The sequence below is a fragment of the Phalacrocorax aristotelis genome, chromosome 7 (genome assembly GCF_949628215.1).
Source record: "Phalacrocorax aristotelis chromosome 7, bGulAri2.1, whole genome shotgun sequence".
NCBI lineage: Eukaryota > Metazoa > Chordata > Aves > Suliformes > Phalacrocoracidae > Phalacrocorax > Phalacrocorax aristotelis.
Genome location: NC_134282.1, coordinates 52,223,187 through 52,237,816, shown reverse-complemented (window position 1 = coordinate 52,237,816; position 14,630 = coordinate 52,223,187). Strand labels below are relative to the sequence as shown.

Genomic DNA, 14,630 nt, shown 5'->3' with positions numbered 1-14,630 from the left:
CACAGCCCCAGTGTGATCTGTCAGCTGGCGTTTTAGGAACGTTTTCCTAGAGACCCATGTACCTCTCCAGCACCTCTGAATCCTGGCTCATCTCACACGTGCAGTGATAGGTTAGTGGTTGGACTCAATGATCATAAGGGTCTTTTCCAACCTTAACGATTTTATGATTCTATATCGAGACTAATCTCTTAGGAGCGTTGCATTGTTCTTGTGAACACTCAGTAATCGTGAATTTGCAGCAGAGAGGGCCTTGGGTGTGAGGATGTTATTTAGGATCAAAGGAAAGCGTGTGTTGACTTCCAGGTGGGGGATCTAGTTCTCATTCCGTTTTCAGCCCTTGCAGATGTTTACTACAGCATTTAAGCAACAATGCCAATAAATCCACGCCCTGCTGGGTTGTTGCCCTGCAAGTTTATTTTCCTTGGCACTTTGCAGGGAATCGGTCACCCTTGGAGTTTGTTTTTCCTTCCAATTGAGAGACAGAAGGATGGACTAAGGCAACACTTGAAACTCCTTGACCCGATGGTCTGAGTTCAGCTACAGGAGCCAGAAGCCAGCCATGCTTCATAGAGCTTGGTGTTCCTGCAGCAGTCTGGGTCAAGCTAGAGAGGACTTTTTGTCATTATTACCTTCAGTCGTGACAGAAATAGTTAGGTATCCGGTAATGGGATCATAAATTTCCTGGCCCTCTGAAGTTTCAAGGCATCACTGTCCTGCTCTGCTATCCTTTAAAAAAGGCTTGTCCTGTGTAACGAAGCTTCAGCAATTAGTTCCATGTTCAGGATGGACAAGCTGGCCTGGGTAAGATCACTCAACCCCAACTTGTGATTGCCTTGTAGGAAGACAAAAAGAGCTTTAAAAGCCCCAGTTCTGGTTTAATTTGTTTGCCCTGCTTCACACAGCTGCCTGTTGCCTTCTGCTCAGAGAGAGCGGGTCACAGAGCCAGGATCCAGCAGCTTTTGTCACCAAATTAAGGTTTCCCTGCAGATTTGCCTCTTCTCACAGCCAAGCCATTTCACGCCGTGCCTTCCCAGGGTGCACCAGAGAGCTGTGACTTCCCTGGGCTTGGGCAGCCCCTGGGTCTGTGCTAACAGCCTCAGAAAGGGACGGGACTTCCCCGACACACCGTGTCTCGGCGTTGTCATCCCAGCTCAGCGTAACGCGCGTGAGATGTGCACAGAGGTGTGCGTGAAGCCCCGTGATGGCAGGATGCCCGTGTCACCACGCTGCTGCATCCTGCCTTGCGTGGAAAGGGCACGGCGGGTGAATCTGCCAGTCAGGGACAGCTCGGCAGAGCCGGGGCAGCGCTTGTCGGAGTGTCCAGCAGAGATGCTCCAGCTGGAGGCTGATCTGAGTGACCGTGTTATACTGGTATTGTCTGGAGTGGGAATACGGTGAAGGTGCTGAGGAGCAGGGCTGCTTTCGGCTTGGGGAGGTCAGCTTTTCAGGGCTAGGAATATGCTGAGAATGCACTTGGCTGAAACCTCCGCCGCTTTCTAGACACACAGTGCTCCTTCCTTTGTGCCAGTGATAATTTTGGATAAAAAGTAGAAGGGAAGGAGCCATAGAGAAACTACCCAAGTGAACTTTGTCTTCCATAAACCTCTCTCGCTAGGAAGGTCCTCTTGTCTCCTCCCTGTCATTCTCCTTTACGCCGTTTCACAAATGCCATGGTATTTTAAATCTCAAACTCTCTCCGCTTCATTAAGCAGCACACACTCCTTGTTCTTGTCTTTTAATGCTTTTTAGGGTTTTCTCCAGGACTTTTTGACATTTCTCTAGGATGAAGACTGTTCCTTTAGTCATCTTCGGCTAAAGACGCCTTCAAGAAGAAAGTTGAAATGACCTGGGGAAAATTCCAAACAGCACGGAAGAGGAAAACAAGTATCCCAGCCCTTAGCATGAGGGACATGCCTCACTTACAGTAGCTCCATATTGTGTCTTATATATACTTCTGTGAAGCACATATACACCGGTGTGTGTACATATATTTATACACACGCAGATATACTCCATCTGTATACACTTATTTGTGTAATAGCGTTATAAACAGCACATGCATTCTGCGAGTGCATACATATAACCAATATTATACATATATATACTCAAAGTTTGAATAAATACTATATATTCCGTACTTTGAAGGAGAGATATTCTTGTGGTTTTTATTAAATGTAAGGCTCTGCAACCATAAAATAAAGCCAACTCTTCGCAAATCAGGATGACCCACATCAGTGTTTCTTTGTCCATGGGATAATGCGATTTCCCTTCCTGTGGCGTTTTCACCCATGATTTGGAAAATGATGCTTTAAGCAAGAGTCCAGCTTCTCAGAGGGGGGATCCAGCCAGTTCCTAATTTTGCCCTAAAGGGAATTTGGAGACTTTAAAAAAAAAAAATAAAAGAGTATTTAATTAGATTGCAAAAATATGCAGCCTTGGGAAGGATGGTACTTTCTGGTATAAATAGAATTTACCCTGTTTTGCACCCAGAAATTGCTAAGCGCAGCCTTCTCACTAATGAAATCAGAATAAATCCTAGCAAGAAAAAGTATTTCAGCCCATTTGTTCCCAGCAGCAGCACTCAGGCAGGATGGGATCTCGTTAACCTGACTGAGGACAGCTGCTTTCTGAGTCTTTCCTCTTGAGTCCACGTGGAAATGCTCACCAGTCAGCATGGACTTGTTCCTCTCATCATGCTTATGTGGAGGGCATCAGGCAAAGCTCCTGCAGCCTGATGGAGGGGATCACTTTGGGAAGAGACAGGATTGTCCAGACCCTCCTGCTAACCAGGAGAGATGTCTTTGCTTGCCCTAAATCTCCTTGTGGCAAAGATTGAGCTCTCAGTGCCTGAGAAGAGGCAAACTGTTGTGCTGTGCGGTTTGCCTTTACTATTACATTGAAGAAGTGCCCTTTTTAGCTCTTGTCAGTCTTAGACTGACATGGCCGCGTTTCATCTGCTTTTCACCATTGCTCACTAAATGACTGCGCTGAACTCTCTGCCAGAGGATGCCGTCAACGCCAGGTTTGCAATGCTCATCCTTTAGAGACCCTTTGGGGAAAAATAAGATAAAACGCAGCGCTGGTCCAATGCAACCCCAGCAATCCTTATATTTGGGGATTTCTGAGCTTGTAATCGTGTGGGATTGGAAAACTAGCTCTGCCTCAAAGCCTGGAGGCTGCTGGAGAAGCAGGACTGTTGTTCTGCCCAGTGCTTTTGCTGCAGGGTTTAGGTGAGCTCTCTGCCTGGTAGAGCAGTGCCCGAAAACCTTTCTCCTCCCCGTGCCAGAGCACAGCCCTGGGCAGGGCAGAGCCTGCAACGCCTGGTGCTTTGCACCGTCTGAATGGTGCCAAAGGCTGGAGAACTGATGGGAGCATTTGGCCTGGGGGCATTTTGTGGAAAAAGGTGAAAAAAAAGTCATCAGTGAAATGTTCTGCTGAGACAACATCTCTGCTTTGGGGTGATCTGTGTAGGAGAAAGGGAGGGAGAGGGGAAGGAGGAGGCTTGGGGAGTGGTTCTGTGCTGCACAGGGCTCCGGGCAGGGTTTGGTGCAGAACCAGCTTTGGAATACCCAGGTATTTACATCACAAGAAAATTGGCTTTGGTTTGCAAATCTCTCAGCCCAGGCTGATGGGGCCAGGCAGCTTTTTGGAGACCTGGGGAGGAAACGGCCATGACCCCCCTCCCCGAAGCACACCCCGAGAATGAGGGCAGGGTTTGGGGGCATTGACTGGAGCAAAAGGCATCCTGGTGGACTTTGAATCAGGCCCCGGTGACACCGGGCGGCAGCAGGGACATCCTCCCAGCTAAACCCCCATGCACCCCTAAGGCCAGGTAAGTGCCAGCCTACCAAAACAAGGCAGCCACAGCTGTGCAGGGATCTCAGGCTGCTCAGGTATTTAGGGCTGTTAAGGAAGATGCCCCATTTCTCTCCTAAGTGACACAGAATCACAAACCTCCCTCCCAAAGCCAACGGGGAGAGCAAGATCCCGTGCACCCTGCAAGCCAGTGCAGGTACCTAGCACGGTTTTAAGATGGATGCCTCCAGCTCCATCCCTTCTGGTTCCTTCCTCCCTGGGGCATTAATCACTCTGAAAGGTCCTCGCTACCCTCAGGGCGAGGGCAGAAAAGTGGAATTTGGGAATGCGTTGCCAAAGTCCTGCATTCCTGCCCTGACCCGAGGGGGCTGAGCATCAGATTGCAAGTGGAGTGTAAAAGTAGCCTCTTTGCTTGCTGAACCGAGCAGAGGAAACCCTTGGAAACTCCTACAGCTCCCTGAAGAAGTTCAGAGCTTTTAAACCAGGATCTGGGCTGATCTAATTTTTCTCAAATCTCATCCAGCGCATGTTTTGGGGCAGTGACCACAGGGAAAGGCTGCTGGGGAGTTTCTCATCATGCAGACTAAAAAACCACATGCAACTCACTGTCTTTCTCTCTCTGTTTCAGTCCCAGCCATGCCATCCCTCTTTATTAAAGTCATTAACAGCACCACTGTCCAGGCTACGTGGGAGCCCTCCATCAAACTGGGCCAGCACGAAGGCTTCAAGTTGTATTACCGCAAGGTCCACCTCTCCCAGTACACAGGTCCGGTGCTGCTGCCCAGCAACGTAACAGCGTACAACATTACCCACCTGGGTGAGTATGGTGGCAGCTTGATCTGCGTCGCCTCCCGACCCTGGGAGAGCCCGTTGTGGTGGGAGAGCTCAGGTGTGTTGCAAAGCCACTAAATGGGAGATGCTGCAGCTCTCCCCCAGGTTTTCGGGGTGTTGTCCCAGTAGCAGCATCTTGTGTATATTTGGTAAGATGTGCATTTCCTAAATAAGCATCACTTGGGGAGATAACGCTAATGATTAAGGCTGAAATGCCCTCTTGTGTCTCCTCCAAAACAGATGCGTCGGTGGTGTATGAAGTCAAGCTCCTCGCCTATAACCAGCACGGGGATGGAAATTCAACTGTCCGCTTCGTGTCCTTGAGAGAAACTGTGGAGAGGACAGGTGAGACGGGACGTCGTTTGTGACAACCACTTTGCAGGAAGGCGGTGAGACCAGACACATCCCCCAGATACCCACGGCTCTACCCCACCATCTCGTTTTCAGCTGCTCCTTTATTTTCAGCATCATAAATAATGATGAAGCGAAACTCTGCAGGGCTGGGACCACCTGGTGCCGGTAGCAGTGGCTTCTCTGCCACGTGGCTTGCACCATCCCTGCTGCCCTTCATGAGAGTTAGTGAGCTGACACCCCTTCACAGCACACTGTGACTTTTTCAGCAAGGAGGAGAGGACACATCAAATGTTCCTATAATTGCCAGTTTTGTCCCCTAAGCTCAAGCTGGAGGTGAGGCCATGAACACGAACAAATCCCCATGCATAAGCTGAAAGCTGCCGTCCTCAGGTGGGACATGGTGCACCAAGCATCTCCGCTCTCCTGGAGCTCTCCTGGATATTTTGACCTTCAATGGTGCTGGGAAGGGACGACACATGGCTTTGGAAAGGAGAAGGGCTACAGAGCATGAGCACTGCATTATGTGGCAGAAAAGGGGAAATGTCTAGAGGGACTCTCTAACTGATCGCACCTTTCATATTCATCTATGTGTAAAAAACATCGTGCTGCTCTTGGAAGCCTTTTAAGCTTTCCAGTGGGAATATGTTCAAGAGACAGTTATTACTCTGCCTGTGTTGGAGTAGATCCTAATCTCACTGGCATCTGCCTACTTGGTACTCTCGTCAGGCATCAGCCTGCTCTGGCGTGGTGGCCGCCTCTCACCTCCCACCTTGGACACAGGGTTTTGCAAAAATTAGCATTGGAGCCTTTTTTATTCCTTAATTGTGTCCAATAACAGCAGCCCAGGTAATGGGGCTGGCTGTCTACAGGCCTTGCAGTCCTGTGCTTGCTGTGGCTGCCTTCCTGGGGTACCAAGAGCAGGGGAGCTGCTTTGGCAGGCAGTGACCCCGCCCCCCCCCCGCTCTCCTCTTCCCCCTACACATCTCCCAGCACCGCGCAGGCTCCAGCTTTTGCTCTGGGCTCCCCAAAAGCTGGAGGAGGAATAGGAAAACAGCAACGCTGACCCCGCTCTCTCCCTTTCTCGTGGCAGTGCTGAATCCCCCGTGCGACTGCATGAAGGATGAGCAGAACAATAAAACCTCCACGACCGGCATCATCATTGGGATCCACATCGGCGTCACGTGCATCATATTCTGTGTCCTCTTCCTCATGTTTGGGTACAGAGGAAGGTAGGAATTGCTCACACCGCTGCTCATGAGGGGCGGTGGTCCCTAATGCCATGTGGGTATCCCTGCAGGGGTCTCGCACCCCCAGTGCGATGACGGGCTGGTTCCCATGCGCGTCTCTGGACACACATCCCGTGGCGTGCTGTTGCACAGCCCGGCTCCCGTGAATGCTGGGTGCTGTTTGCAGCATGGCTCCTGCCTCCCTCCCAGGCACCCAGGCCCAGCAGGCTTCTGCAAATACACCCCGTCAGCTCCAGTCCCCATCAAGGGACCTGGTACTTCCTAGGAGCATCGCTATGGCAAGCCCTGACCCTCCCTGTAAACCAAAACCATTCACAGAAAGGGGAAGAGACCTGACTTTATAGGAGGGATTTAAGGAGTGAAGGAATGTAGCAGAGGGATAAGGCAGACTCAAGCTTGTGGGAAGGAAGGGTGTGGAGGCACCGGCTTTGCTCACCCTCAGGCTCTGCCTCTTTTTTTTTTCAGGCTGCTGATGTGCAAAAATGTGCAGGAGCAGCTGTCAACCCCGCAGATCCCCAGGAGCCAGCGGAGTGCCACGGGCCTCATCCTGAACGGGACCACTCGCAGAGACAGGGATGACCGGGACTTGAATGGAAAGCAGCTGGATATGAATGAGCTGGAGAGGTTATTCCCAGCATCCCTGTCCCAGGAGCAGCAGGATAAGGGAATAACGGTAAGTTCAGTGGGATGGGAGCACGCCTGGGAAGTGCAGGCACGGCTTTATGCCTAAGCGCATCGGTGACCTGCCACCATCGTTGCATTGTCCCCTTCTCTCTTGCCAGTCGGCTCACAGCCCGCCGGCCACCCACGACGACACCCAGATATCTACGCTCCCTCTGGATGAGTTCAGCATTATCGAGGAGCAGCCAGACCCCCTCCCAAAAAGCCCCTGCAGTGGCAGCCCCGCAGCTCCGGCTCCCAACCACCGACCCTCCAATGAAGGATAAAACTGCCAAGACTCAAACCCTCTTGTAGGAGTTACCAGAAACCAAACCCATGGCTGGTGATGTCTTTACAATGAGTCGTCAATCTCAGGTCAATTGAAGATTTCTAAGGTCTGATTGTTATTTTTTTGTTTTGCTTTATTTTTATATATATATAAATATATATATATGTATACAGCCTTTTGGAAACTCTGTGAAGTTTATCTTTCTGACCTCTCTCGGGCCTCTCGGTGTGTTTTTTCCGATGATGGCTTTATTGAGAATGGTTGCGATGGATTTCCCTGCAGCTGCTAAGTAAAAGACTCCTTGGCAGAGTTTGGCAAACTCTTCCATCTCTGACAGACTGGGGATGCGGTGGAGCCTCCTTCTCTTGACATCCCAGACTTTTTCCTGATCAGCAGCTTTAGGACTACTTTTTGGATCTATTTTTTATTTCCAGAAGACTGGATTTGGAGAAATCCTTCTAACTTGACTCCAAAAATCGAGGTCCGGGAAGGCCATCTCTCCACGGATTTGATGATTTTGTACACTTTTGCTATTTCTCAGGATACTTTTTTTTGCTGATTGACTCAAAATAATATGAAAAAAATGAAAAAAAAAAAGGATTAAAAAAAAAAAGAGTGTGTGTGTCAAAGGATGCCTGCCTGAGGGCTACTGAAAGACTTGGACAGACAACCCGAGTGAACTCAAAACCTACCTCAACCGGAATGAATGTCTTCTGGGAAGCAGAAATACCTGTGTCTTCCTTCGTGTTCAAAAAACAAGTAGCATAGCACTTGGTCAGTACAAGCTTGGTCCTACCTCAGCAGTCACGCTCTGTATCTGCCGCCTTGGTGGTTTTGTTGTTGTCGTTCCCATGTAAAGCACTTCCAAACCTTGAAAGCAATGTTCTACCTCAAGTGTGATAGAAACTCGTGTGTGTGTGTGTGTGTGTGTGTGTGTGTGTGTGTGTGTGTGTCCCCTCTCCTCTCCCCCAGTTCCTGCCTCTCCCACCCAGCCCCGCGTGAAGCGAGATGCTTCACTAGTGTTATGAGCTTTACTTTTAGGCATGTAGCAGGGCTCTGGTGTGATTTTTGTGTGGCAGAGAGTTGTATCATGGATTTTTTTTTTACTTTAAAGACTGTTGGGACCATCACAGGCACACGGCCTGATGCCCCGTGGCTCGCTGGCACTGTTGCTCTTGCAGGGCCAATTTCAGCAGTGGTGGTGCCTCCCTTGGTCCATCCTGGGTGTACGCAATACGGCTCACCAAGGCTGATTCCCTGCAGGATGCTTTTTGCCACGTGTCAGCATAACCCACCCCTGGGAGATGGGAACCTGGTCGTCACCATCTTGTCCCTTCAAAGCCCACCCTGCCATCAGGAGCGCCTACAAGGAAACCCTGACACAGCACTTCCCAGACCCCTTGCAATGCTGGGGCTGCTGGGCTGCTGGGCTGCTCCCAGCTCCTCCAGTGTATTTCCAGCGAGCAGGGGCTCATCTCCAAGCGGGCAGGCACAGCCAAAGGATGAGCTGAGCCAACAAGGGCTCACTTCCCTGGGAGGGACGAGGCGAGGAGGGCACCCGGTGGTGATGCAGAGCAGGGCCCCATGCCGGAGGATGCTGGGGGGCTGTCAGCAGCTGCCCCTTCCCCATGCCCAGGGTTGGCAGAGACGCTCCCGACACCAAAGAGAGGGTTTATGCGTGACTCCCCCGCTCCAGGGACCACTGCCAACGTGCCACCATGATTTTGGGTTGTCCTGGCATGGTGCAGCCTTGTAAGTTGTCCATGGAGTGAGATGGGGGCATGCACAGGGGACGGGGACATCGGCCAGCTGGCGCCGGAGGGCAGCAGCCCTTTCCCCACCACGTGGGTTGGTTAAAACTGGGTGCATGTGAAGGTTTGAACTCTTTGTGTAAGTGGTGGTAAATCAAACGTCGCTGTATTTGCAAGGAAAAGTGAAAGGAATCAGGAAAGGAAAGGAGTTTAAGTTTAAAAAAAAAAAAATTGTATTTTTTTAAATGGTACCAGTGGGAGAGTCCCTTGTGTCAGAAACATCCCTTGTCACCTTCCCGTTTGGCAATGGGATGACTGTAAATAATACAATATACCGATGATATGGCAAATGTCTCTCCCCCATGCTGTGTCCTGGTGCTGGGCTGGCTTAGCTGTGAGCAGGGCTCTGTCCTTCCAGATCAAATCATGCCGCTTGGCCCAAGCAGATGTAATGGCATTGACCTCGAGAGCAAGGAGCTCTTGAGGTTCGGTGTTTGTAGCCCTCTCCCATTAAAATTCCTCCTCCTGTAGCCATCCTGCAGGACAGAAAAAATCTGAAGGGTTAAACTTACGCATTAAACCCCCAAACAGCCTCTGCCCACCCCACCAAAGAGGCTGAATGGGCCATCAGACCGATTCCTGCTCACACCTACTGTGGGGGGATGCTCCCTCTGCATGATGCTGCACCTGGAGACAGCCTGGGAAGGGACCGCGGTGGGACAGCGCTGGTGGCACCACACGAGACCGGTAGCACAGCCCAGCCTGACCTGGGAGCCGGAGGATGCCGGGGCTTGGAAAGGGCAGGAGGGAGGAGGAGATGCCAAATGGCTCAAGTTATAACCTCATATCAAAGAAATCCCAATCTCCTCCTGCCATCCTGCCCCTGCTCCAGCCCAGCTTTTCTTTTTATTGTTGGGTTGGTTTTTTTTTGTCTGTGTAATGCCGACGTTCACATTGAATAAGTACTGTTGCCAAAGTGAACACAGAATTTAGACTAGCTTTCAGCTCAGACTTCCTGGAGCTGTGAACATGCTATTAATTTAATATCATATTATTGTGATATTGTAATAGTAACAAGTATTTGTCACTACTTCCTTTTATTAAAGGGAAATGCTGTGCCATTTGACTAGTTGAAATACGAAAGTATATCAAGAATAGAGCTTTTTTCTTTTTCTTTTTTTTTTTAATAATTATGCAGAAATGTAATGGTTTAAACCAATGCAGGTTATGTGTTGGTTTGAGATGGTTGAAGATGGATGTGAATCTTTAAAGACTATTTTTTAGATTTTTAGCTTTTCCTCTTTTTTGGGGTTTCTTTTCCACTCTTGTCGATCCATACCATTGGGACCTAAAGCAGATGGTTGTGGCAGGTCAGCCCCCGAAGAGGTGAGGCTGAAGTCTGGAGATCCAGCAGGAGGACGTGGTATTCCCTGAATTATCCAAGCCTCCCAAGTCCACAAAGCTGGGCAAAACCAAATCACTCGAAATGGCACGTTCTGGCTTTGTGCCGTGGAGTACATCTAGCTGCCAGTTAGCTGGAGAAGCAACATGTCACAGCCCTTCTCGCCAGTCATCGATGCCTGAGCCAGGCTGGAGGCAAAGCTGTGCCAACTGAAAACTGGGGAAAACATCACCTGGACTGGGTCTGGCCTTTAATCTGTAAAACAAGAAGGAAAAAAGAAAAAAAAAAGAGCTTGTGTTCGGTTTCAGCGTGGGGTACAGCTTCAAGTCTGTCCTTGGTTCATCCAAACTGCTGCCCTGTGTTTGAGGGAAACCTCTGGATTATTATTCCGTGCTTGGGGCGCAGTTGTACTTGGGTAGACGCATTGTACTCAGGTAGACGTGTTGTCCTTGGGTAGACACGTAGGACTGCAGGTCCCCATGTGCTGCTGGTGGTTTGGAGGCGGTTTTACAGGTGTCAGAAATGCTCTTCCCAGGTCTTCCGTGAGCACGTACCTGTTTTCATGGAATCAGAGACTTCTTCAAAGGAATAACCTTCAGGCTTGGGCCAGGCTGTTGGTTGAACAGGCACATTTCTGCTCTGAGATGCTTCTGGCAGCATCCCAGGAGGGGTGAGCCCTCCTGAGCCTTGGGACAAAGCTCTGCTGTATCCAGGGCGCAAACCCACAGCCACCAAATCCGCCACCGCCCGGGGCCAGAAACAGGACGGGGGCGTGCAGCTGGGGGGCTACGCCATAGCAGAGGGGTCCGGCCATCGCTGTAGATACCCAGAGCATAGGGCCGGACCAGCCAGGCTGTGCCAGGGGTCGTTACCGGTGCCTTGCACCCGTCCTCACCTGCCTGCCAGAGATCAGGTAACAGCAGGCGCTCCCTTTGCCCCGATAATTCATTTACGCACCTCAAACATTTAAGCAACAGTTTGCCAGATTTCTTACTTCTTTTTTTTCTTTTCCCCCCTTTTCTCGACGGGAGGAATCAGAGAGTTTTATCTGGAGACAAAACCGCTGGGTAATGTGCAGGTGTTGGATCCGGTGCAAGCCGCTGGCTACCGCCTGCATTTGGGGTAGGAATCTCATCCTCTAGTATTTTTCCAAGCAAATAATTCCACTTATTCAACTTGCTGCCTTTTCTGGGCAGATCTCTCTTGCTTTCCTGGCTGCGGTGAGATGAAATTACAGAAAGGAATAAAGTATCCAAAAGCTGATATTTTTTTTTTTGTTTGTTTTTTTGGTAACCCATAATGGGCACAACTTATTCTCGGAGCTCTCAAGTTTACCAGAGATGGCTGCTACCTCAGGGATAGTATCCACATTGTCTTTAGTTGAACAGGGAATAGTTTTATGCTGTGACAGGGTATATTCATGCTGTTGGATTCAGGTATTTATTTGTCTACCATATCTTTCTTCTTCCTTGTTTAGTAAAGATGCTGAAATATTTAAGTGCTGGACCAGTTTGGGAATTTTAAGGCTTCCACCCAAAATTGTACCAAGGGACTGTACCTTTTAAGTTGGCAATAAAAGAGGAGAGAAGCTACAAAGTGTTGTTGCTTCTGGATGGTGAAGGGAAGGGTTTTGCTGCCCGTGGGCTGTTTTTCCAGGATAACCGTCCCACGGCATTTCGGGGGGGGGGGTGGGGATCAGTGCAGTGTCTGAGCCTTCTCTGAGCTGACTGACAGCACTTAAGTCTGGGAAGATCAGTTAAAAAAAAGGAAATTAAAAGCTTATGAAAATAAACGGCAGGAGAAGCTACTTACTTACTTCATCTGTGCAAACAATATTTGGAAATCTATCCCTCCCCATGCTGCGCCAGTGAAGGCAGAGTAAAGATCCTATCTAGCAACTTGATGCCTGCTCATTTATTTTCCTCACCCATCAAATTAAAAAAAGGAAAGATGCTTGGCCTGGAGCTGCAGGCAGGGTTACGTGAGAAGCACCAGCACCCCCAGCTGAAAGCGCTGCTGGTGCGAGGCCATGGCATCGAAACCCACCGTAACACTGGAAATCAGTGAAACGGCGCCGGGTTTCCTCCGAGAACAGAGTCTGAGCTTCAGCTTTGTGTAACAAGAAGGGACGGGGCCGGTGCAAAGCCCAGCGAGACGGGGAAAAGCCTGATTTCACAGGGCTTTGGATCAGGGTCTTACTTCCAAAGCAAAGAGGGATTTTACTTTGATCATATTTCCATCATTTAAACTTGCAATATCTTTGTGTTTGTAATAAAATAATAATAAAGACGATACTAAATCTTTGTCCCACTCCTCTTTGGGAATCAACTGTTAAGAGTAATATTAAAAACCCAAATTGCAAAGCACTTTTCTACTGTTTATTTTCTACCTTTCTTACTTTGAACTGTCTTGATATTTGAAATCCCACTGATCCTACGATTGTTAGCTCTGTATAAAAAAAAAAATAAAACCCAGTTTTTTTGTAGTTTGCTCTGTTTAGATTTTAGCCTGTGGCTACTTGTACAAGAAAAATAAAGCTAGAATAAATGAGCTCGAGTGCTTCAGCCTGAGTGGTGCTTTCTTCGTGCCACAGCACGTGCGCGGCTGTGGCGTGGGGAGTGTGCGGGGCGGCTCGAGGCAGCGCCGCTTCATGCGGAGGGCTGCTGAATTAGGCTCCTCTCGAAGAGCAGCTGCCAAAATGCAGTTTTTAAGGGCTGAGGGGTTTTTATTTTGCTGCTTCGGTCATAAACCTCAGGGCAAGCCGTCAGGGGAGGTGGGCTGGAGTGCTGGGGGCTGCTGGTGGCTCTTTGGCACCTGGGGAGGTGGTTGAGACGAGGAGCCCCAGGGTCACAGTATGACGCCTCGTGCTTGGAGGTGCAAATTAATTTCCAATTAATTTTGGCTCTTCTTGCTCAGCTGTTGCTGCTATCTGCTTTTCCCACTGCCTCGGGCGCTAGCAGTGGCTTTACCTGGTGGCTGTTGACAGAAACCCCAGATTAAAGCCATGGTCCAGCCTTTTCCAGCTGCAAACTGGTCTGCAATGGCTGAGGCGGGGGCGGGGGGGTCATCCCGGGGAGCCACGGCCACAAACCTCAGAATCTCAGGCAGAGTGGCTAAACCCACTGGTTAACAGCCCCGCTGGGTCTGTTTTCTTTATTCCATGTGAAAAGGTGGCTGATATGGCAGTAATTGTGATTCTTCTGGGGGGCCAGCTGATCCTGATGGGGACACAGACACAGCCCTGCAGAGGCTGAAGGAGCCCAGCCTTCTCACACCAGCCAGAAATCCACCCCAGGTATGACCGCCTGTATTTTTGGACCATTTCAGCCAAATTTTCAGGCGCCACCTGCACAGAGGCAGGGAAGGGAGCTGGAGATGGTGCCCCTCCATGCAGCCCGAGCTGCAAGCCCAGCTGACCACGAGCATCAATTCAGCACCAAAATCGAAATATTGCAGCACTTTTGGCCTTCTCCAGATCCTGTTAGGTTTTTTTCTTGCTTCATTTGCACCATCTGCAGCCAGAAAGTCCCTCCCAGGATAAGGGCGGCTGCTGCCACCGGCCACTTCAGAAGCAACATGAGCTGCAGACAAGCCCTTCTTTCACCAGGCAATGAGTTTGCCAGGTCTCTACCCGCACCGCTGGCATGGCCAAGCCACGAGGTGAGTGCCAGGTGTGCTCGTGGCGATGGGCTTCTAATGAGAGCCAGCAGGTACCCCGTGATAAAACCTAAACACCAAGGCTTGAGCAAACCACACATCCCAAGGGATGCTGGAGCTGATGCAGTCACTGCTTTGAGCATCTTAACAGCAACAGAAATGGTTTCTGTCCCCCCTAAAAGCTCACCTAAGCATGTGGAGGGGTTTGATGCCAGATGGGGGCTGCAGAGGCAATTAGCTGCTGCCAAACGTAATTAACTGCCTCGTGAGCAAGGATTGGGGTGTGGGACTCCTCCGGAGGAGCTGGCATCTCCCCGGTGTGAATGGCAAAGCCGAGCCCATCCCCAGCAGCCCCAGGATGGGTGGCTTTGGGAAAACAACATTTATCGACGAGGTGGCCAGAAGAACAGCCCCGTCCTCTCCTCCTGCTGCTGCTCCCAGCGCCAAAGGCGAGTCAAAGCGAAGGGCTGTGGGGAATAAATGAGCGAAACAGAACCCAGCAGCACTTTCTAAAGAGGGTTTCAATAAGCAGGTGAGTGAAGAGTTGCTTGGAACAACTCCCTGAAGCTCTCAAAGCTGCTAAACTGCAGTACGGATTGACTAAATATATCCTTCATAATAAA

General features: G+C 50.0%; 1 protein-coding gene across 1 annotated transcript in view; it reads left to right on the top strand.

Moving 5' to 3' along the window:
• The window catches only part of IGDCC3 (immunoglobulin superfamily DCC subclass member 3), a 112,438-nt gene extending 99,524 nt beyond the window's left edge, over nt 1–12,914 (top strand). The window contains exons 10-14 of the mRNA XM_075100730.1: nt 4,445–4,633; nt 4,888–4,992; nt 6,092–6,230; nt 6,714–6,921; nt 7,031–12,914. Of these exons, the coding sequence (XP_074956831.1) occupies nt 4,445–4,633; nt 4,888–4,992; nt 6,092–6,230; nt 6,714–6,921; nt 7,031–7,195 (806 nt within the window). The 3' untranslated portion in view covers nt 7,196–12,914. The remainder of the gene's footprint in view (nt 1–4,444; nt 4,634–4,887; nt 4,993–6,091; nt 6,231–6,713; nt 6,922–7,030) is intronic.
• Nucleotides 12,915–14,630: the final 1,716 nt, after the last annotated feature.